Here is a 23,039-nt window from a genome sequence, read left to right on the forward strand (position 1 = left end):
AACCGGCACGACCGTTTGAATTAGTGAAACGAGTACAAATGCCGCCACATGCGTGTGACTCACGTCAACAGCAGTGAAAAGTCTACCCTACGTACGCCTCCTTGCAATATTTGCACCCCTCCTGCTCGCCGGTTTCTATAAGAAAATCACTTCGGTTATCCTTCATCTCCATGTCACATTGATGCCTCGACTCTCACTGCCGCTGAGCTCGCGGAATGCAGGTGGAAGAGGGCCGAAGTTTAACATCGTCGGGTGCGCTGCCAAGAAAGCCAAATCTCGAGCGCCTAGCTTAGAGCAGATGAGGTTAGCCGACCGCGGACGACTTTCTGCCCTCACGAAAGAGCACAGGGAGTGCACCTTTCTAAATACGATTCTAAATCTTGAAAATTCTACCTAATTACAGATATTCGTTGCCAAATTTAAATGCTCAATCTAAGCAATATTGAAAACGAGGACACCCCATTGCTACGTCAGACGCAAACGCCTCGTTTGCGTCTGATCCCACGGGATCCCACGAACAGTGGGATTTGGTTTCAATGATGCCATGTACTGGCCATGAAATTCAATTTCAAGCTTCGTTGTCAAGCGTCAATAGGAGGCCGCTATCACACAAGTTTTATTTGGGTACTTGGTATAATGCCAACAGTGCAGCTTTGATTAGAAGTGCCACTATAGCATTTCTACAAGCCACCAGGCTAGACGCACGGCTTTAGACATGCCGCAAGGTTGTGAACTTCTATATATGCACCTGCTCCTCTTATCATCGTCTTCATTCATCAGCCACTTTCCTCCCCGGCCTTTTTCCCCAGTACAGAGTAGCAGGCCATAGGAAACTATCGCCCAGGCCGACCACACTGCCTTTCTTTAAAAAAAAAGGTTTTTTTTCTCTCTCTCTCTTCGGCGCGCCTCATTACAAGGCGTTTTCGTTTGATGTGATAGCAGGCAGACTTTACTGCGCTCCCTATGTGCTCGGCTTAGATTTCACCTGGATAGAGGGTTACAATTTGAAGGTCACTGTCTCATATTAGGTGCGATTTTCAATGAATGAATGAATGAACAACTTTATTTGTCAGGATTAAAACCCTGCAGGATCTGCGGGGGTGGGCGGCGACAGAGACATCTACTCGTGGTAGAGCCCCATCACCTCCACGGCCCAGCGCAGGACGTCGTCCTGCAGACCAGGCTCGGAGCTGCCTAGGGCAGCCCCCCACAGCTCCACACTCTTAAGGCGGGGGGGGGGGGAGGGGGGTGGTCGGGGCATTCTAGAAGTTATAGTTAGCATAAGGGGCTGTGCAACGAGAGCAGCCGGGATGCGATTTTCAAGATTTCTAAAAAAAGCTGTGGCTCCAATCCACGCTGTGAAGGTGGTTGGACAGCGAAGCTGTGAACGACACTCACAACTATTACCCATTGTGACGTCACTTGAATTCACAAACGTCGCTCTACAAAGAGTGAAACCAGGGACAAGTAAAAATGTACTTAACCACATCCTTTATTACTTCACAACATTATATTCACGCTGTTCTTCTGGCGTCTTTACTTTCCGTGGTCTGGAATGAACTGAATGAGTTACTAGACCGTGGTGACGTGACCACGTGATTTCTATGCTGTTGGGTGCTTTTCCACTCGGAGTAGCTTACGCAACCGTAATCTTTACCAGGAAACACACGCTGGAGAAGGAAAGTGCTTCGCATTATTCGCAGACGTCATTAGCATACATTATACGGTTTGCACTTCACACGAGGGTTTTGCATGACGTCAACCCTTTTCGAAGCAGCTGCAAACGTAATCTTTACCGGAACGCGTCGGAGGGTATTCCCATTGTTCACACGCGCCTTATCATCCATCATGCGGTTTTGATGCTTGTTTTGTGGCTTTTCTTTTGAAAACGAGTGCTCTTGAAAACATGCCGTCTGGTGTAGAGGATATGTAAATAGTTTACGTGTACGATTGCTTCAATCGTAAAAAAAAATTTGCAGCTGAGTAATGCGGATATAAATGTTGCAGTGCTTGCACACGCATTCTGATGAGTAAAATACAAAGAACTATTTGGCTTTACCGCTTTACTCTAACTCGTCTGGCCACAAATTCACATTGGTTCTCGCAGCCACTGCGGTTGTGCGTGTCGCCGTCTTAAATGCACACTGCAGCAGAGGGGCCTTACCCCCGGAATTCAAGCATGCGGAGATTACACTGATACCAAAGCCAGGAAAAACGCCCTGCCTGGAGAACCTAAGATCCATTTCGCTTACGTCTTGCCTCGGTAAATTGATGGAACGTGTTATCTTAGACAGGCTACAGACGCATCTCGAAGAAGGTCAACTGATGCCGAACACGATGTTTGGTTTTCGGCCCAACTTGTCAACGCAAGACGTGCTTCTGCAGCTCAAAGAGGAAGTACTGACTGCAGCAACGCCGTGCTGCCCAAAAGCAATTCTCGCACTAGACCTAAAGGGATCCTTTGACAACGTGGGGCACGAAGCCATACTATCCAATCTCAGTGACACGAATTGCGGCCGACGAACGTACAGCTACGTGAGGGCTTTTCTCACTGATCGCACAGCCACAATAGGGCTGGGAAATGTGAGGTCACACCGAATAGACACACCTAACAGAGGAACGCCACAAGGAGCAGTGCTGTCACCGACACTTTTCAATGTGGCCATGATGAAACTCCCAGCCCAACTCGAGAAAATACCGGAGATCAGACATGCCTTGTATGCAGACGACATCACGATATGGACGGTCGGAGGGTCCATAGGAGAACAACAAGAGGCATTACAGGAGGCAGTAGACGTCGTAGCAAGCTATGCGGAGACATGCAGACTGCAATGCGCACCGGAGAAGTCGGAGCTCCTCATAATCGAGAAGCGCTCACGAGGACGATCAACAGCCCCGGCACCAACCATCCACCTGCGAATAGGTCCTAGAGAGATTACCAAGGTAGACAGACTTCGGATCCTCGGCTTACACTTACAAAAGGACGGGGGCGGAGGATACGCCATACAGAAGCTACAACAGACGACCATGCAGATCTTGCGCATGATTCAACGAATTACTAGCGAGAAGAGGGGACTCAAGGAACAGGACCTTATCCGATTAATGCAGGCTCTGATTGTGAGCCGCATTGCTTACTCGGCACCATATTTAAATTTAACGAACGCGGAAGTGGAGGTACTCAACCGGCTGATACGCAAGGCGTATAAGCAAGCGCTCGGACTCCCACCCAGAACGGCTACTTTTCGCCTCGAGGAGACAGGGGTGTACAAAAACGCACGGGAAATCATAGAGGCCCACCTGGTAAGCCAGAAGGAAAGACTACTACGCACAATAGCAGGACGCTGCGTCTTGGAAAGTCTCGGATATTACGTACAGAAGACCAGCGCACTGACCAAAATCCCAAGACGAATACAAGAAACTATGCACGTCTCAGCGATTCCCAGGGACATGCACCCAAACTTCCACATCGGACGGAGACAAGCCCGAGCGCAGGCGCTCGCGAGAAAGCATGGAAACCACCCCAATGTCTTGTACGTGGACGCGGCCAGCCCCACAAGAAGCACCCCATTCGTCACCAGCGTAGTCGACAATCACGGGACCGAAATAAATGCATCGTCGGTTTCCAGAGTGAGCGCTGCGGAGGCCGAGGAACTAGCGATAGCGTTAGCCATCACGACGAGACCGCAGTGGGATTGCGTCATAGTTCTGACCAGCTCTCAGACGGCATGCAGAAATTACTCCAGGGCCAGAATTTCCAAGGCTGCACATCGCATTCTGAATGGAGCGCACCAGCTGCCACCATACATACAAATCGTGTCGTGGAATCCGGGGCATGAGTCCTTACGCGGCAATCAGCAGGCACACGCCTACGCCCGAGCGCATGCACACTGCGAGCCGCGAGATGACCGCGCCGAGCAGTTCCAACCAGAGCCCATACCATTAACCTACACTCACATCCTACAACACTAACGCCTTTCACGAAGAACACAACCTCCACCGCATAATGCTCTGACGCAAGAAAAAGCCGTAATATGGCGAAAACTCCAAACAAACACATATCCACATTTGAGTCTTTACCACGCCATACACCCTGCGCTGTATTCCTATAAATGTCCACACTGCGATCAATGTGCAACACTTTACCACATGGTATGGGCTTGCGCAAACACACCACAGCTAACACCCATAACACACCCCACCACACGGCAACGGGAGGCAGCGCTGTCCAGCTCCGACTCGACGCACCAGCTCAACCTGGTCAACCGAGCGAGAAGGGCAGCTAAGGCCGCTGGACTCCTGGACTGAGGGGACCACCCACTGCGGAGCGGAGGAGCTACCTACGCTCGCGTGCTCTTTTATTGCGATAGCAATTATATGGACACTCCAAAGCAGATTTCTGCCGTTGGCGTAGTCGTTGCCGTCGCCGTCGCCGTCGCCGTGAGGTTCCGTATGACGTACATTGGAGATGAAATCGCCGCCGCGCGCCGCCGAACGCTGTATGTGCGAGTGAAAGGGCGCGAGGGACGCGCGTATTCACGGGGAGTGAACCCACGGCGGAGAACAAACGCGCGTTCTACGCCGTGCTCCCTTAAGGGCTGCAGAAGTAGGCGTCTCTTTCCTCCTTTACAATCACCATATATGAAGAGCAAACGCGCCTTCTTCCGACGCACGAAAGGCCGTGGGGGGGAGGGAGAGGGAAGAGAAGCAGCGACGTTTGGCTGCGGCACCAAGTGCCTGCCTATTTATATCAGAGGCTCCGGCAACAGTCACCAACGCCGCACGCATTTTGTGCGAACGCGGGCAAAACGCCGACGGCATCGACAACAGTTCTGCGTGTTGCCGGTGCTGCTGCATGTCCAAGTTTAAACTGCTGATAAAGCTACCATCATTACTCCGTATAGCTCTCTACAAATTTGCTATCCCAATTGATGCTTCGCCTTTCAGGTGAAACTGCGACAACTTTTTTATTAAAGTTTATTTGCTCTCTCTCTCTTTCTTTGTCTCCCGACTTTTTTTTTTGCTGAAAACGTGCGGTGTTTGCGCGTATAAAGAGTGTGTGTGTTGTGTGTTTTCAACCGCCGCGGATGATCGAAAAAAAAAGAAAACAAACTTTTCCGAAGAAGAACGCGTTGTGCTCAAGGAGCTCGTTTCGCGCATTAACTAGATTATTTAAATTATAATTAAAAATGTCGCAGCTTCGCCCGAAAAGCGAAGCATCAATTGCGATTGGAAATTAGTAGAGAGCTATTCGGATTAGGAATAGTAGTTTTATCAGCTGCATAAACTTGGAAACATTCGCTTACTAACTGAATTAACACGCGTGGTGTCACCGCGCACAAGCAAACATGAATAGACCACGCTGAATGACCGCAGACAACGACTGTCAAAACGCTGGCAGCAAGCGCAGCCGCCCCAGCGGCAAAGGTTCGTGCGGTCTATCGCTTCAACGGAAACTGAGCGGCGAATGCACGGCGCATACAAAGGTCAGAGCCGTGTGGAGATCGCTTTTAGGAGACTGTGCGGGCAACCGCCACAGCGGGGCAAAGTAAAACGCAGTTGTTGGCGGAGTAGAAGCTGCCGCCGCCCCCCCCCTCCCTCCCGCGTTGCCTTCCCGCTTTCTTGCGTTCGCGTGGGAGATTGAGTGGCCAGTTCCCCTTGCGGCCTGTTGCAAGATAAGCATTTGGTGCCGCAACACAGCGTCGCCCCGCCTTCCTTCCTCCTGTACCCCACGGCCTTTCGCGCGACGGTCACGTTTGCTTTCCGCCGTGCGTTCGCTCTCCGTGATAGCGCGCGTCCCCCACGCACTTTCACTCACGCATACGGCTCGCGGCGTCGATTTTATCGCCCTTGGACTTTATACGGAACCTAACGGCGACGGCGACGACGACGATTATGACGACGGCGACGGCATAAATCTGGTTGAATAGTCCATGTAATTGCTGTCGCAATAAAATTAACCATGCAGGTCCCTGGTGACAACCTGAAAGGTTCCGGCGCCGTAGAATCGCAGCGCGATCATAAGCTGAAGCTGCGGCGGCACGGGGAGACCGAGTTCATTATCTTTTGAGGCCAGTGGCAGCAGTTCCAACGTCCGTAGAACCGATTGCTTGGAAAAGCGGTACCGCCACAAGAATTCCGCGTCGTTGTATACTTCCATGGGATTCTGTCGATCCCTAAGCCATGGCCGTAGTGGTGCCGCGTATCAGTATGCCTCATCCTCCGTAATATCGTGCGCACGCCCGGCGAAATCGCCAAAGTCGGCGAGGCTGCAGTAGCAGTCGGCCATCTTGCTTGCTAGGTGAGTGCAGCGAAAGTCGCAGTTAAGGTTGCCAATGGCGGTACTTTATTTTCCGGCACTTAAGTGTGGAATAAAGTTTACCTTAAGTACACGATTTGTCTATGAAACGCGTTAAGCATCGACCGGATACTTAAGTCATAAGTTAAGGGTAAGTTGCGTTTGTGAATACGGGCCTTACTTTCTAAAGCAATACTTAAGTGTCGTTCTTGAAGTACTCTCCTAAAGGTTTCCTAACACTTCAACTTTTCCCGCACTTATTGACGCCCTACTTAAGTTCCGTTTGTGAATACGTGCCTAAGTTTCGTATCTTTCCCTGCAATACGACTTACGACCTTTTAATAGCGGAAGCATGAAAGCTTTTTTTTTTCTTTTCTTTCTTTTGACTGACTGACTGACTGACTGACTGAGTCAATAGGCAAAATACACTTACTGTTTTTTGCCTTAGGCTTACACGCTGGCTTACGAGCTGCATCGGTAACCGCGCAGGCGGTTACCGATGTAGGCGGTTCATGAAACGCAATCTTTGCACCGAGTTTTTACACGGCAATGTCTCAATTCACGTGTCTTCATCTTGCAGGTGGATAATGACGAACATCTTACACGCCGCGAGTTCTTCTTGCGAATGCAACGCTACGCTGCAGGCTTCCAGCAGCACGGCATCTCAATGGGTGACCGCGTCTGCGTTCACTTGAACAACAGCATAGACAATGTGGCTGCCATGTACGGCTGCATATTCGCCGGTGCCACCTTGGTTCTGGCCAAGACTTCCCTCACCGAAGGTGCGTTCTACAAAAATATCTGAGCTAAATAAATTGAAAAAAGACTTTTAATGCTTTAGCATTACGAGTTTCCCAAATGTATCTCTGTGAAGTATGTAAAGCTGGTCACATGGTAACCATCACAGTCGATCTCGAAATTACCGAACCCACATATAACGAATTATTGTGTATATGGAACAGCTTTAAAAAGCACTTTAAATTTCCTGTATAAATTTGCTCTATAAATTTCTCTATAAATTCGGCCTTCATCAAGACTTTTGATGAAGTTCGGAAGCCGGCCGGAAGGTCGAAATTAAATATAATAATTTATCAATATCTATCAATCTGTGGTTCAATACTTTAGCCTCCATGGGAATGACGGTTATAGTACATGGATTTGTCTTATCTTCCTGCTCGTGCATTCAGACGTTCCTGTGGTTTGCTCTATTACACGTTAACTGCCTTCATTATCATAAAATTCAAAGCAATCTATACTTACCGAAGTGCGGAAGGCTCTGGGAACACACACAATAGCTACTAATTGCAGCGGTTGAGCCACTCCAAGCCGAATCGAAACACACCAAGCATCTGAACGCCTTGGCTTACGCACGAGAAATTTATAAGTGCGTTCTATGCCGCTTGTCGATGCACGTATCCGGGGCATAATCGTATAAAAATTGGCTTTTGTGCTAGAGGTCTTCAGTTCGAATACTGCCGTGAGACAATTTAAATAAACTTTATTTAGTTATTTATTACACAGTACCTTGCTGAATGAAATACAACAAGGTACTAGGAACAAGGTAGAAGGAATGAAATAGATTTCATGCTCTCTGCCGATCCCGGCATAGTGCAGGATGTAAAAGTGTTAGGTAGAGTAAAGTGGAGGGACCATAGCTTAGTGAGGTTTAAGATTTCTCTTAATTTGAATAGAGAAAGAATCAAATAAGTCAGGAAGAAACAGGCCAACGTAGACGCAGTAAGGGCAAAAGCAGACCAATTCAGGCTAGAACAGGAAGATGAAGACAAGAAAGAGGTAATGAATGAAAGCATAACTAGGCTGATCTCATAAGCAGCAATAAAAGTTGTAGGTAAGGAACCAAGGCAACCAGTAAGTAAGCTTTCCCAAGTAACAAAGGACCTAATGAAGAAACGGCAAAACATGAAAGTGTCAAACTCGAGAGACCAGATAGAATTCGTTGAGCGGACAAAACTGATCAACAAAAACAAAGTAAGGGATATAAAGGATATTCGAAACTATAACCTGCAAAAAAATGACGGAGCAGCAAAATATGGATGCAACATGAAATCAGTGTGCAGAAAACTTGGCATAGGACAAGGCAAGATGAAAAGAATGAATGAAGGCAAGGAATGAAAGATAAGCAGAGTGATATCATGAGCAATTTTGATAACATAGTAAAAGCAGCGGAAGAATTCTATACTGATTTGTAGAGTTCCCAGAGCAACCAAGCTACTTTCATTCGAAGTAGTGGTGAACACGATACAGAGGCTCCTTCTATAACTAGGGATTAAGTTAGAAGAGCCTTGCAAGACATGACCAGGGGAAAAGCTGCTGGAGAAGATGGAATAACAGTCGATTTAATCAAAGATGGAGGATATATCCTGCTTGAAAAGTTTCCGGCCCTTTATACGCAATGCCTCACAACTTCAAGTGTACCAGAACGCTGAAAAAACGCCAACATTATACTAACCTATAACAAGGGAGACGTTCAAGAATTGAAGAATTATATGCCCATTATCTTGCTTTCAGCATTGCATAAAATGCTCACCAAGATAATTTTCTATAGAATCAGGACAACACTTGACTTCAGCCAACGAAGAGGCTGGCTTCAGGAAGGGATATTCTACGATGGATCATGTCCATGTCATCAATCAGGTTATCGAGAAGTTAGCGGAGTACAACCAACCTCTTTATATGGCTTTCATAGATTATGAAAAGGCATTTGATACAGTAGAGATACCAGCAGTCGTAAAGGCATTGCGTTATCAAGGAGTACAGGAGGAATATGTGAATATCTTGGCGAATATCTAGAAGATTTCCACAGCTACTTTGGTTCTCCACAAGGAAAGTAGAAAGTTACCTATCAATAAAGTGGTCATGCAAGGAGACACAATCTCTCCAATGCTATTCGATGCATGCTTAGAAGAAGTATTGAGGCTCTTAGACTGGGAGGGCTTAGGAGTGAGGATCAACGGCGAATATCTCAGTAACCTTCGGTTTGCAGATGACATTGTCCGGTTCAGCAGCAATTGGGAAGAATTACAACAAGTGGTTGAGGACCGTAACCTAGAAAGTCTAAGAGTGCGGTTGAACATTATTATGCAGAAGACACTGGATAATGTTCAATAGCCTGACAGGGGAACAATAATTCAGGATCGCCGGTAAGCCTCTACAGTATGTAAAGGAGCACGTTTATTTAGGTCAGTTACTCACAGGGGACCCTCATCATGAGAAAGAAATTTACAGAAGGATAAACTTTGGTTAGAGTTCATACGGCAGGCATTACCAAATCCTTACTTGGAGCGTGCCACTGTCGCTGAAAAGAAAAGTGAACAATCATTGCAACCTACCGGTGTTAACACATGGGGCAGAAACTTGGAGGTCAACTAAGAAGCTCGAGAACAAGTTAATGACCGCACAAACAGCGATGGAACGAAATATGTTAGGCCTAAAATTAAGAGACAGGAAGAAAGCGGTGTGGATCAGAGAGCAAGCGGGATAGCCGATATTGTAGTTGACATTAAGTGGAGCAAATGGAGCTGGGTAGGCAATGTAATGCGTAGGATGGCTAACCGGTGGACCATTAGAGTTAACGAATGGATACCAAGAGAAGGGAAGCTCAGTCGAGGACAACAGTAAACTAGGTGGGGTGATGAAGTTAGGAACTTTGCAGGCACAAGTTGGAATCAGCTAGCGCAAGACAGGGGTAATTGGAGATCGCAGGGAGAGGCTTTTGTCCTGCAGTGGGCCTAAATAGAAGCTGATGATGATGATGACGACCTTGTTGAAAATGGCCAGTTTAAAAAGTCACGAAGCCGTGTTTGAAGCCAGAAGGACGAAGTTTGGGCAAATCCATGTTACTACCCATTATTCCTTTGCTGATTCAACCCGCCGCTTGCATCTCACGTAGACGGTGGAGCCAGAGTTTTCTCAATCAATTATTGTATGAAGCTCTATGGACAAAAGTTTGCGGCATGCGCTGTCCGCATTATGCACTGTTTAGGTGATACGAAGCTATGTATCTTGTGGCATGATTACCATGCATCGTGGGAGCAGGGCCTTAAAGGGTCAGTGTGCAGCTGTGCTGTCGATGGCGGTTTGCAAGCTAAGCAACCTTCGTTTAAAATATTTTGAAAGACTGCGTAGGCGCAATACAATCGTCGTAAAATTTTTACGAGGCACTGAACGTGAGAGAAGCTTAGTGTTTCTGCAGCTTCGGCTGCGTATACTTGTATGCGTAAAAAGCATAATGTTGTACATTTTTACTGGCTACGTTCATAACTTCTTGCAAATGAAACATTTTCTCAGGTTTCGCCGTCCGTCAACTTTTGGCGCCGACTATGTACGTGGCAGTTTCAGAATAGGAAGACGAATGTAACATAGAAGTAATGAATAAAACCGTAACTACATTAATTTCTTAAGGAACAATTAAAAAGAATGTGAGGAAACAAGTAGGTAGGCTGTCCAAAGTAACAAATGACCTAATAAAAAGAACGACAAAGCATGCAAGTGTGTAACTATATAGTAAGCTGAAGAGCGAACGCTAATGAACAAGGAGAAAGTAAGTGACACTCGAAAATAAAATGTCAGTAAGATTGAGGAAGCAGTGAAAAATACTCGCCGCGGAAAATCACCGACAAAGAAACTTTGCGTACGGAAGAGCAAGATGCATGCAGTGAGAGATAAGCAGAGTAGTGTCAACAGCAATTTCGATTATGTAAAGGCAGCACAGGACTTCTACATTTAACTGTACTCTACACAGAGTGGGCTCGCAACCTCGATTGGAAGCAGTAACGAACAGCATACACAAGCTCCATATGTAACTAGTGATGAAATTAAAAGGGCTTCGCAAGACATTTGCTAACAGTAGCAGGAAAAGATCAAATAACAGGCGATTTAACCGAAGATGGAGGCAATATTATACATGAAAAGCTTGCACCATTTCTTTTTATGTGATGCCTCAAGACTTGAAGTGTACCAGAAAAATTACATAATGCCAGCATTAAACTAATCCATAAAAAGGGAGATGGTAAAGAATTGAATAATTCAACCCTCACTAGTTGGGTTTCAGTATTGTAATTTAGTAATTACTTTCACCAAAGTAATTTCCAATTGAATCAAGGCCACACTTAACTTTAATCACCCAAAACAACAAGCTGGCTTCAGGAAGAGGTATTCTACAATGAATTACATCCATGTTATCAAATCAGGTAATTGAGAAATTTGCAATGTAGAACCTACCACTCTATACGGCTTTCATAAATACACGTCTCCTTTGTTATTCGTTAAAATTAACTCGCAAAGCATTACCAAGCCAGTTTTCACAAATATCGCTTCACCCATCTAAGCGTCGTTGAACCTGTCTGTGGTATTTGATCCCTGTTTAAACTATGTTTATTTTAAAGATTACGAAAAGGCATTTGAATAACAGAGATAACAGCAGTCAAGAAGCATTGCACAGTAAGCATACCTGAGTAACATAAATAATACTATAAAGGCTGCACTGCCATACTAATTCTCCACAAGTAGAGCGAAAGAATACCAATCAAGAAAGGGGTTAGGCAAGCAGACACAATCTCTACAATGATATTCAGTGCAAGCTTAGAAGAATTGCGGAATTAAAGATTGAAAAGCGGGCGAATTGGAACCTATGCATTCTTCGGCAGCGCACACACAAACGAAACACGAGGAAGAATACAGTACATATGCCACCAGCTCTTGTGCTGTCATTAATGTGTGTGCGCTGCCATAGAATGGTTAGAAGAATTATTCTGGCTATTAGACTTGGAAGGATTAGGAGTGCGAATCAGCACTCTCGGCAAACAACTCGGCAAACAACTTCTTACGGATGACATTGTTTTATTCAGTGACGCTATCGATGACTAGCAACAAATTATTCAGGACCTTAGCAGAGAAAGTTAAGAGTACGATTGAAATTTAACATGCAGAAGCTAAAGGTAATGGCCGATTGCCTGGAAAGCGATCAAGAATTCATCATTGCAAGTGAAGTTCTAGAATCTGCGCAAGAGTACGTTTATCTAAGTCAAATTATCACAGGGGACTCTGATCATGACAAGAAAACTTACGGAAGAATGAGCATATACGGCAGTTATTACCAAATCTACATTAACGGTTGACGGTGTTGTGTTTCCTCTAACATTCATCGATCTTTATACTTACGACTGTTGTATATCATGAGATTTGTAACGACCCGGAGGAACATATAGTACAGTTGGACATATATTGTTGAAAAAACTGTGTGAAAATGTTTAACGCCATTAGATATTAACAAGGGCTAACTAATGTGTGTCTCCCGGGAACACGAGTACTCTCCAGTCTATAAACTTCATAGTACTACTCCTGAGCATATTTCGTGTTATCGATGTCATGGCGTCATTGTAACCTCTGATCTAATACGAAAAAACATAAATTAATATAATAATCATTTGTACAAACCAGTTGTTAGTGTACCTACGTCAAAATTTTACTGAATTTTCTACAGCGATAAAACTGCCTCTATCATAACTCTTGTCCATTCCAAATTAGAATACGCCGCTGCTATTTGGCATTCTAACTAGGATAACCTAAATATCACTGTACCTAGTTTAAGTGCTATAGAACTTAGAACTCTATTGATCCTAAAGCGAACTATTGTCGCACAGCTAGCATAAAATTGAGGAAAGGCACTTTATCATTCTCCCATTAATTACCACGTAGAACATTTTTCGTTGATGGATGCTTCACAATGTCTTCTATGATTATTTTTTACACGCGGAACTCAACTCTTCGCGTCTATACCATTCACTACGAGGTAACCAAGCTGGCAAACCTGAGTGTGGACTCCGTCGTACAAACATCTTCTTGCATTCTTTCATTCAGCACACGTTATGAAACTGGAACCACCTGCCCGCTAATATTGCTTCTATCATAGATTATCGCTTGTTCAGGCAATTTTTGTTCGCGTTTGTCCATTATTATTGATTTACCACATAATGATGTATTTATTTTCTGCTCTTAATATGCACCTTTCCGTTTCTTCTCTTTGATTCCTTTATTGTTTTATGACTGTTGGTACTTCTTTGTTATATTTTTTCTTTTCAGAAACATTTTTTTGAATCATCTTGCTCTCATCCATATTTCATTTAATAACTTCCGATGTTTCGTTATCGTCGTTCAGGAATTTGTAACTCACTCCTCATTACAATGCTTTTACGTTTGAGGGCATATAGAATAAATATTTTAATAGATAAATTATCGGCAGCTTAGCGCTATTTTTGAAAACAAACGTGTACAATCATTGCATTCTAACGTTGCTAACATATGGAGCGGAGACTTGGAAGTTAAAAAATAAGCTTGCGGCGATGTTCCCCCCTTTCCCCCTTCCCAAGTGTAGGGTGGCCAACCGGGCACGTCCTTGGCTAACCTCCCTATCTTTCCCTCTTCGTTTCTATCTCTCTCTCGAGGCGATGTTAAGGACCGCGCTATGGGCGATCGAAAGAATAATGTTAAGCGTAACATTAAGAGGCAAGCAAACGGCGGTGTAGATCCCGAGAGCAAACGGGGGTAGCTGATATTCTAGTTGACAGAAAGAGAAAAACATGGGGGAGCTGGGTAGATAACCGGTGGTCTATTACAGTTACAGAATCCACAGCACTTGCCTTCTCTTTCCAAGGGAAGGAAAATGCAGTCGAGGACGACAGAAAATTAGGCCGGGGAATTAATTTAGGATATTTGCATGCAAACTTTGAGACAGGGGTAATTGGAGATCACTGAGACAGGCTTTCGTCCCGCAGTATGCCTCAAAATTAGGCTGCTGCTGCTGCCGATGATTAGGATTGCGGTAGACTTAGCAACCGTTTTGTTTGAGATACTTAGCAACAACTTATTAAGGCATGTTTCACAGTAAACTTCCAATGGTGCCCTTCAATCCCATGACACAGCTGGAGGGCAGCTTGAGGGACATTTAAGACGTTACATCACGTAGGCATTGAAGCAAGGAAGTGGCTGCAAGTAGAAATATGATTATGATGCCCTCCACATCGTCTGGTATAATCTACGCGTTGCATATTGTAGCGGGATGCTGCTGTTCGTTTATTCAAATGAGGCGGCGGCGCACACAATCGTATCTTTGAGACTACACCGCAAGCCACAGTCACAATTTGTATCAGCATTGCAAAACGGCCCATCTTGCCACTCCGGTTCAAGCCAGAGGACAGGAAATAACGAACACAAATATTTCCCCGTGAAGAGCAAAAGCGGGCCTTTGAAAATGCATCCTGAGCAGTTTTAGTAGCTGGACAAACCCTGCAGCACTGTAAACCGATTTGCATCTTTCAGGGTGCTTTTTGTCTTTAACTCACACCGTTACAACCTTTACGGGGGTTAGGGTGTGTGTTATAGACGAATTAGCGTCCTCTAGGCCCTTAAGACTGTAAATTAGTTTGAAGTATGACATTGCCAGCACAACATACTGCAGTGGGCAGGTAAGCACTGTGACACACCACTGTGTAGTTCCACCTTCGGTAGTGTGTGTACATAGTTGTGGCCCCTTACTAGTTGGTCTTGCGTTCGCCACCATTGGAGAGATTGCACATCCACCCACGATCCGGTGATGATGAACCACGCATTAGACGACTGCCAGAAGGTGTATTTAAGTGGAGCTCATAGCACAGCCAACTTAGTGGCAGTAGATTCAATGAGATCCTGGCCTCCATTGACAACTCCCAGATTCCAATGGCTCAGATGATACACACAGGCACAATGTCATAAATGTGGCACCTGGTCATATAGCAGTCAGAAATGCTCTCAAGAGCAAAGTGTGCGACAGCTGTTTCTCGGCTACCCTACGTGTAATTTCAGTTACCGTCGTTAGAATCGTTCAGGGAGGAATCAGAATCACTGCTTGACCTTAACGCCAAGGAGAACTGTTTTCCGTCTAATCTAGCTGCTGCAACTCTCACACCGGGCCCAAAACCACGTCGAATGTGACAAACAACTTGGGAAAGAGTATTCTGCAGTTAAGTATTATTTAGGCAGAGAACTTGTAGGTGTCTGGTTAAGGTACAGCAAAGAGTACACAAATATGTACACAAATACCACCGACAAACAAGCAGACTTCTATCCGATTCGCAAGTAAAAAAAAAATTGAGGTGCTGTTCTCGCTAAAACCTACTTCCATCCATGGACATCGCTGAGTTTTAGTGAAACGGTCGTTTATTGTTTGTTTTTCTCTCAGGAGAGCTGCACTATCAGATCACCGACAGCGACAGCACGCATGTTCTGACCGAAGTCCAATTCACGGAGAAAGTGAAGAAGGCAGCAGCATCTCTTCATCTCAAGGTGCAGCAACGAGGGGATTTTCTTTTCTTGTTCCTCAGAATTTCTGCGGTGCCTTCACTGGTCACGTCAAATTAGCGTCATCGCAGTGGTTGTTAGCATGTGCGAAACTCTGCTTGGGCAGTACGTTATATGCCACCACGTCTCTGTATGACAATGCCGCATCTCATAAAGAAGCAAACGTAAATGAACTGGATACCAAAGCCACAACTTCAAATGGTATTGTCGATTGCACTGGGTAAATAGATTTTGATTGAGGAGAAGAAGAAACTGCTGGAAAGTGTGTTCGTGGGGTGGTTTTTTTGTGTGTGTAATGAAAATAGCAAACGGCACTTGGTCGCATTAAAGTGTTTGTGGCTAGTCGTTTTCGCTTACATGTAATGAGACCACGAGAAGCTGAAGATGAAACTAATAACAAGGAAGCAAAACATTTCAAGAAGATAAAAAAGGTAACACCCATGGTAACGCCCATGAGATAACCGGTGCACAGTCATCTGAACATCAACAGAGGACAGGACTGGGACAAAAACGGGAACCGCCGAATGTGTAGGGGGAAACAGTGAATCTCATCACTTGTTTGTGAAGATAACTTCTAAGCTTCTGAGGTATGCTGAAAACAAGAAACATTGCTATAAATAGCCATGTGTAGCGACCACTCCCCCCCCCCCCCCCAAAAAAAAAAACCTTCGTAGATGCACGTCTATCAGGTCAACTGCTATAAATTGTCGACAGCAAAGCAGTACAAGTGAGTTCTCAGAATTTATGAAGGGTCTGTTTACTGGCTGTCCTTATCATGATATATCAGCGATGTGTTGGTCATAAAGCCCTCTTCGAGGCTCCCACGCAGGCGACGCTGCTGGATAGCGTCATGAGCATGCACCGCCGTCGCAGTAGAAAATGCTAGCTAACCTCGACGTCGGAGCCAGCGTAACACGACGTAGGAAACCAAAATGATATATAACTCGCAAAAAAATAGGGCGTGTAAGTTGTCTTTTTCACTGGTGCATGCACAAGACAACGTTTATATTTCGAGCGTTCAATAAACCTCTTCTGCGTGCATTTGTGCACATGTTCGGTGCACAAATGCACACGCCCAAATATGGCAAACGTCAAATCGCATAGGCCATGCCATACGCCCATATACTTATCGCGATTAATCTTTCACTCGTGTAAAAAATCTCCTGTCAGAATGTGTTCTTGCACATGCATCATCGCAATATAAAAAGCGATGTAATCGGCATATGCAAGTATTATAACGCGACTACATCTGAAGGCAAATTAAAATTTTCAATTGCTATTACCTTCATTTCAGCACAGTCATTCTCAAGGTAGATACAAAAACAACAGTGGGACAGAGTAAATTATGGCCGACAGAAGGGAATGAATCAATAGGTTTAGAATTTGCGACATTCCAGCGATACTGTTTTTATACGCCATCTGAACGCCGTTCCCAAGAAATTTCAGTGTCTACATAATCTAGTAGATGCGAAACAATTGCGGCACTCTCTTCAAGACTTTAGCCAGTTAAAGCACAGCATTGCCACATTATGAAAACCACTGTAACAGTATTCTAATCTGCTACCAGTAGCCTGAATAATACTATGTATATACTTCAGCAACGGAATACGTAGTTTAATTACAAAGTTTAATAAAACTCTTGCATACCTTTGCTAATTTTTATAGGCAAGCTATAGCTCGCAATTTGAATGTAGTCATTTATGCTACATAACTTAGCTTCCGTAGGTTTTTTGAAAATAAGCCTGCCTGCGTGATTTAGTAAAGGAAAAAGGGACCTAAGTTGTAACGGCTTTACTTCTGATGTTCCTGAACGCTTTTTTATTTCGGTCAATTGTCGCTGCCTTTTCTCAATACCTTCGTTAATATATAAGAGCATGATCTCGGAGCGGATGAACCTTGTATATTCATTGATTACAAGCAAGCCTGGTTACTCAGCATGTTGGAATCATATAGCAGTCGCGTTTATATCTGATCATGCAATGGGGAATTACGATACAGCCAGTGAAAAAGAGCGCAATGTGTTATCTCATGACAAAATGACAGTGAAGGAAGGCCAAGATTAGTTATCATTGATTAAATACTCGTGGTTCTGTTGTAATATAATAGAATATTCCACTGTTCTAAAGAAGCGATTAGGTTTAAATGTCCGCGATACCACACACGTGTACCTTTTTTGACAAATTAAAGTTTTGCAGAATAGACAGTTTAGGTGTCTATTCTGCAAGATGTTCTGCTAGATTCCAGCGCTTTCATTGGACTTGTGCTACGTTGAAATCTGGCGCTGAGACAGTCTACGAGAACTGTAAGGCCCAAGTACAATGAAAGACACGCCAGTGAACCTTGAGTCTTTGGAGTTATATCCTGCCTCTAGTACTGCCTTTCGGGGAGCAGCATTTATTTGGGGCGTGGAAGAAAGCGAATGCAGTATGTGAAAAAAAATTGCAGGAACTAGTCTAGCAAGTACAGTCCACCTCCTGACGCCCCTTTCACTTTTGCATTGCGAATGGCGGACAAGCTTGGACGTGTTCATCAAAGAAGTAAATGTGTTCAACCACTAAAATATTCATTTGTAGATGAAGTACCGCTACCAAGTGGGGATTTAGAACGCATGAACTGTTGCACTTGAGTGTTCTTGAACGTGTTTTATCGGACAGAAGGAGGTTTGCGCCAATAACACTTCCCAACGTGTGCTTAGGTTAAAAGGAAATCTACAAACGAAAAAAATGGGCTAACGTGCATACGGCAGACATTCCCAAATCCTGACTATCATTGTCATTGAAAAATCCTGTCATTAAAAAGACACGTGTACAATCATTGCATTTTACCGGTGCTTACATGTGTGGCAGAAACTTGGAAGCTAACAAAGAAGCATGAGAATAAGTTAAGGACCATGCAAAGAACGATGTAACGAAAAAGGCAAGCGTAACGTTAAGACACAGGAAGAGAGTGGCGTGGATCAGAGAGGAAACGACGATAACCGATATTCGAATTGACATTAGGAGAAGAAAAAAGGAGCTGGGCAGGCCATGTAATGCGTGGGATATATTACCGGTCGACCTTTATAGTTAAAGAATGGATGCCAAGGGAAAGCAAGATAAGTCGAGGGCAGCACAAAAGTAGGTGGTGTGATGAAATTAGGAAATGTGTTAGTGTCAGCTAGTGCAACACAGGGGCAATAGGAAATCGCTGGGAAAGGCCTTCGTCCTGCAATGGACATAATATTAGACTGATGATGATGATGATGACTATTATTGAACAGGTAAAAAACAAACACATGTCGCTCTGCTGCATTGTGCGCAGGGCTTGTTCACGATGGGCGAAGCTGACGGTTTTGTGTCAGCGGCCGCCTTCAAAGCCATGGATGAAGGAAGTTTCCAGGAATGTCCCGTCGAAGACCCTCGAAACACCGTGATCGCTATTATCTACACGTCCGGTACGACAGGCCTCCCCAAGGGAGTCGAATTTACGCACTACTGCTTCGTGACCAACCACTGCATCTCCAAGTGAGCTTTCTCTGCCGCTTGTCACATTTTTTTTGTCGCAGTATGCCCTACCGCATAAATGTACCACATATTGCGAGTTGTGTAAAGGGTATAAACCAAGCTGCTATTAGACTACGCATGCGACTCAAGGACATTCATGAGCGTTGTCTGCTTGACTTGACACGTGACCTCATGTGAGGCGTTCCTGCATGAAAACGCAGGATCGCCCACGTTTTCGCACTGGGAAAAAAATGAAAGAAAAGAAAGCTCACTTCTGCGACCTTTCAGGAGCACACCCTGATTTCCAGTAACGCTGTTGCTCTTGAGCATTTGCATTAAGAGCTGCAGAGAGAGAGATACACATGCTTAAATGATACGCTGGAGATGTTAGCCTGGCTGTTCGCCTGATATGCTACTCCAGGGGCTGGGTGATGATTATGATATACAGTGATAAGCACTTAACAGCACATAGAGTTACACACACACACACACACACACACAAATATATATATATATATATATATATATATATATATTGTCACGTGCCTTGGGAGAAAACGGGCGACGCGACGTTTATTGAGGGTAGCGGCTCCTGAAAAGCACGGCGCTGGGGGTTGGCTATCGAGCGGGCGGAGAAGGTGCACTTCTTTGTTCTTGTCCGTGTCTGCCTCTTAGCACTGTACCCACTACTGCTGGTGGCATTTCCCCCCTTCCTCGGAAAGAGCATCGGCTCGATGCTCAAGAAGCGGTGTTAGAAAAGGATGGGGAAACAGCATGGGCAAGGCAGGTGCTCGTGAGAAGGACACAATCACAGCTAGAGGAAAATCAAAGGCACAGCAGCGGGGAAGCGCGACTGGTACAGTCTCAAGAAACAGAGAGGTTGCAAACAGTAGCGTAAGTAGAAAGATGAATAAAAAAATAATAATCACGAACGCGCAACATATGGCTTCATGCGCACAACGTGAACTACGTCAGGGCGAGGTTGTTGTCTACGCCGTGTTTGCGCCGCACTGTCTGGAACGACTTCGTAGTTCACGTCACTAATGCTGCGTAGCACTTTGTATGGGCCAAAATACCGGCTAATCAACTTTTCACAAAGGCCACGGCGGCGAACAGGGGTCCACACCCACACTTGGTCTCCGGGACTGTAGCGCACTTGCCGGTGACGGATTTTATAGCGCCGTGCATCTGCATGTTGCTGCTCACCGATGTGCAGCCGCGCGAGCTGGCGGGCTTCCTCAGCGCGCTCAGCAAATTCTTCGGCGTCAGTCGTTAGGTGCTCGGTGTCGTGACACGGAAGCATAGCGTCCAGCATCGTCTGTACTTCGCGGCCGTAAACGAGGCGAAATGGTGCGACCGCGTCGTCTCTTGTACGGCGGTATTATACGCGAACGTCACGTAAGGCAAGATGCGATCCCATGTTTTGTGCTGGACGTCAATGTACATAGAGATCATATCTGTGATGGTCTTGTTTAATCGCTCCGTAAGTCCATTGGACTGCGGATGGTAAGCAGTCATCTTTCGATGCCTGGTGTTGCTCAATTGAAAAATTTCGTTCATGTGCTGTGCCGTGAACGCCGTTCCTCTGTCTGTGATTACAGTGGATGAGGCACCATGACGCAATACAATGTGGTACATGAAGAACTGTGCTACCTCAGAAGCCGTGGCTCGTGGGAGCGACTCCGTCTCGGCATAGCGGGTTAAATAGTCAGTGGCGACGATCACCCACTTGTTGCCGTCGGTTGACAGAGGAAAAGGCCCAAGTATGTCCAAGCCGACTTGGTCGAATGGCTTATGAGGTGGTTCGATGGGTTGCAATAACCCGGCGGGCTTCAGGGGTGGTGACTTTCGTCGCTGACATTCAAGGCAGCCTTTAACATACTGTTTTACGCTTGCCGCAAGCCCGGGCCAGTAATACATCTCGCGCACTCTAGCAAGCGTTCGTGAGGAGCCGAGGTGGCCAGATGTAGGCTCGTCGTGGCAAGCGAAAAGAATATCGTCCCGCAAGTCTTTGGGAACTACTAGAAGGTAGGCTTGGTCATTCGGGCTGGAGTTCTTCTTGTAGAGCAGATGGTCTCGTAGACAGAAGGACGTCAAGACGCGACGTAGATGGCGTGGTATGGATGTGTGACGGCCCTCGACGTGGTCGATGAGAGGTCGAATTTCAGCGTCCTCACGCTGCCATTTGACCAAGTCCGACGTAGTAAGGGCGCCCAGGAAGCCGTCGTCGTCCTCTGACTGTCGACTGACAGATTCGGCGGGAGCACGCGACAGCGTGACGGCGTCTTCGTGCTTGCGGCCAGACTTATAAACTATCATCATCATCATCATCAGCCTATATTTATGTCCACTGCAGGACGAAGGCCTCTCCCTGCGATCTCTATAGATAAACTATAGTGACGTCAAATTCCTGTAGCCGCAAGCTCCATCGTGCCAGTCGGCCTGAAGGGTCGCGTATGTTCGCCAACCAACATAGAGCATGGTGGTCTGTCACCACTTTAAAGGCACGGCCGTAGAGATAAGGGCGAAACTTCGTGATCGCCCAGACGACCGCGAGACACTCTTTTTCTGTGGTAGAGTAGTTCGCCTTGGCACGGGACAGCGAGCGGCTAGCATAAGCTATTACTCTTTCAAGGCCGTCTTGACGTTGGACGAGTACTGCGCCAAGGCTGATGTTACTGGCGTCAGTATGCACCTCGGTGTCAGCCTCTTCGTCAAAATGAGCCAGGATGGGTGCTGACTGCATGCGTTGTCGTAGTTCAGCGAAGGCCGCCTGTTGCTCATGCGTCCAGGCAAATGGCGTGTCATCCCTGGTAAGGCGAGTAAGGGGTTCCGCAATCTGCGAAAAGTTGTCGATGAAGCGGCGATAATACGCACAAAATCCCAGGAAGCGTCCGACGGCCTTCTTGTCGGCAGGAGGAGGAAAAGCTGCTACAGCGGCAAGTTTGTCGAGATCGGGTCGAACTCCTTTGTCGCTGACGACGTGTCCGAGAAACTTGAGCTCTTAATAACTGAAGTGACACTTTTCTGGTTTAAGCGTGAGATCAGCCGATCGGAGCGCTTCTAGCACATGCCGCAGGCGATGAAGATGTTGCTCAAATGTTTCAGAAAAGACAACTACGTCGTCAAGATACACAAGGCAAGTCTGCCACTTCAATCCAGCGAGGACAGTATCCATCATTCGCTGGAAGGTTGCTGGGGATCAACACAAACCGAAAGGGAGCACTCGAAATTCGTAAAGGCCGTCGGGAGTCACAAAGGCAGTTTTCTCGCGGTCTCGTTCATCGACCTCGATCTGCCAGTATCCACTTTTCAAATCGAGTGACGAAAAGTACTGGGAACGCCGCAGTCTATCTAACGAGTCGTCGATACGCGGCAGTGGGTACACGTCCTTTTTAGTTACGTTGTTGAGCTTCCGGTAGTCGACGCAAAAGCGTAGCATTCCGTCTTTCTTTTTGACAAGAACGACCGGGGACGACCATGAGCTGTCAGAAGGTTCGATCACGTCGTCTTCAAGCATCTCTTGTACTTGCGTACGAATCGCGTCGCGTTCCTTTGCCGACACGCGGTAGGGCTGCTGGCGTATCGGGCGTGCATCGTCGCATGTGATGATCCTGTGCCTTGTAACTGAAGTCTGGCGTACCTTAGACGAGCTTGCGAAGCATGCCCTGAATTCAAGCAAGAGCTCGTGCAGTTCCGCCTGTTTGTCTGGAGATAACTCTGAATTAATGTCGACGTTGCCCAGTGACTTGTCATCCATACTCACTGGTTCAGGGGTAAAACATTCAGCAACCTGCTCTATTTCCTCGGCAAACGCTATCGAAGTACCGCGGAACAGGTGTCGATGCTCGTTACTGAAGTTAGTGACAAGCAACTGAGAACGGCCATCACTAAGCTGTATCACACTT

The 23,039-nt window shown here is 46.0% G+C and overlaps 1 protein-coding gene across 6 annotated transcripts in view; it reads left to right on the top strand.

Annotated features, from left to right (window-relative positions):
• The window catches only part of LOC119450782 (uncharacterized), a 216,050-nt gene that overhangs the window by 116,254 nt on the left and 76,757 nt on the right, over positions 1-23,039 (top strand). For 2 of the 6 annotated variants that reach the window (XM_049666230.1, XM_037714286.2), the window contains exons 2-4: positions 6,876-7,077; positions 15,531-15,634; positions 18,950-19,152. The exons of 2 other annotated variants lie outside the window; for them this stretch is intronic. In XM_049666230.1, the coding sequence (XP_049522187.1) occupies positions 6,921-7,077; positions 15,531-15,634; positions 18,950-19,152 (464 nt within the window). In that variant the 5' untranslated portion in view covers positions 6,876-6,920. The remainder of the gene's footprint in view (positions 1-6,875; positions 7,078-15,530; positions 15,635-18,949; positions 19,153-23,039) is intronic. 2 more of the 6 variants (XM_049666229.1, XM_049666231.1) reach the window with 2 other exon arrangements.

The sequence above is a fragment of the Dermacentor silvarum genome, chromosome 4, assembly GCF_013339745.2.
Source record: "Dermacentor silvarum isolate Dsil-2018 chromosome 4, BIME_Dsil_1.4, whole genome shotgun sequence".
NCBI classification, from domain to species: Eukaryota; Metazoa; Arthropoda; class Arachnida; order Ixodida; family Ixodidae; genus Dermacentor; species Dermacentor silvarum.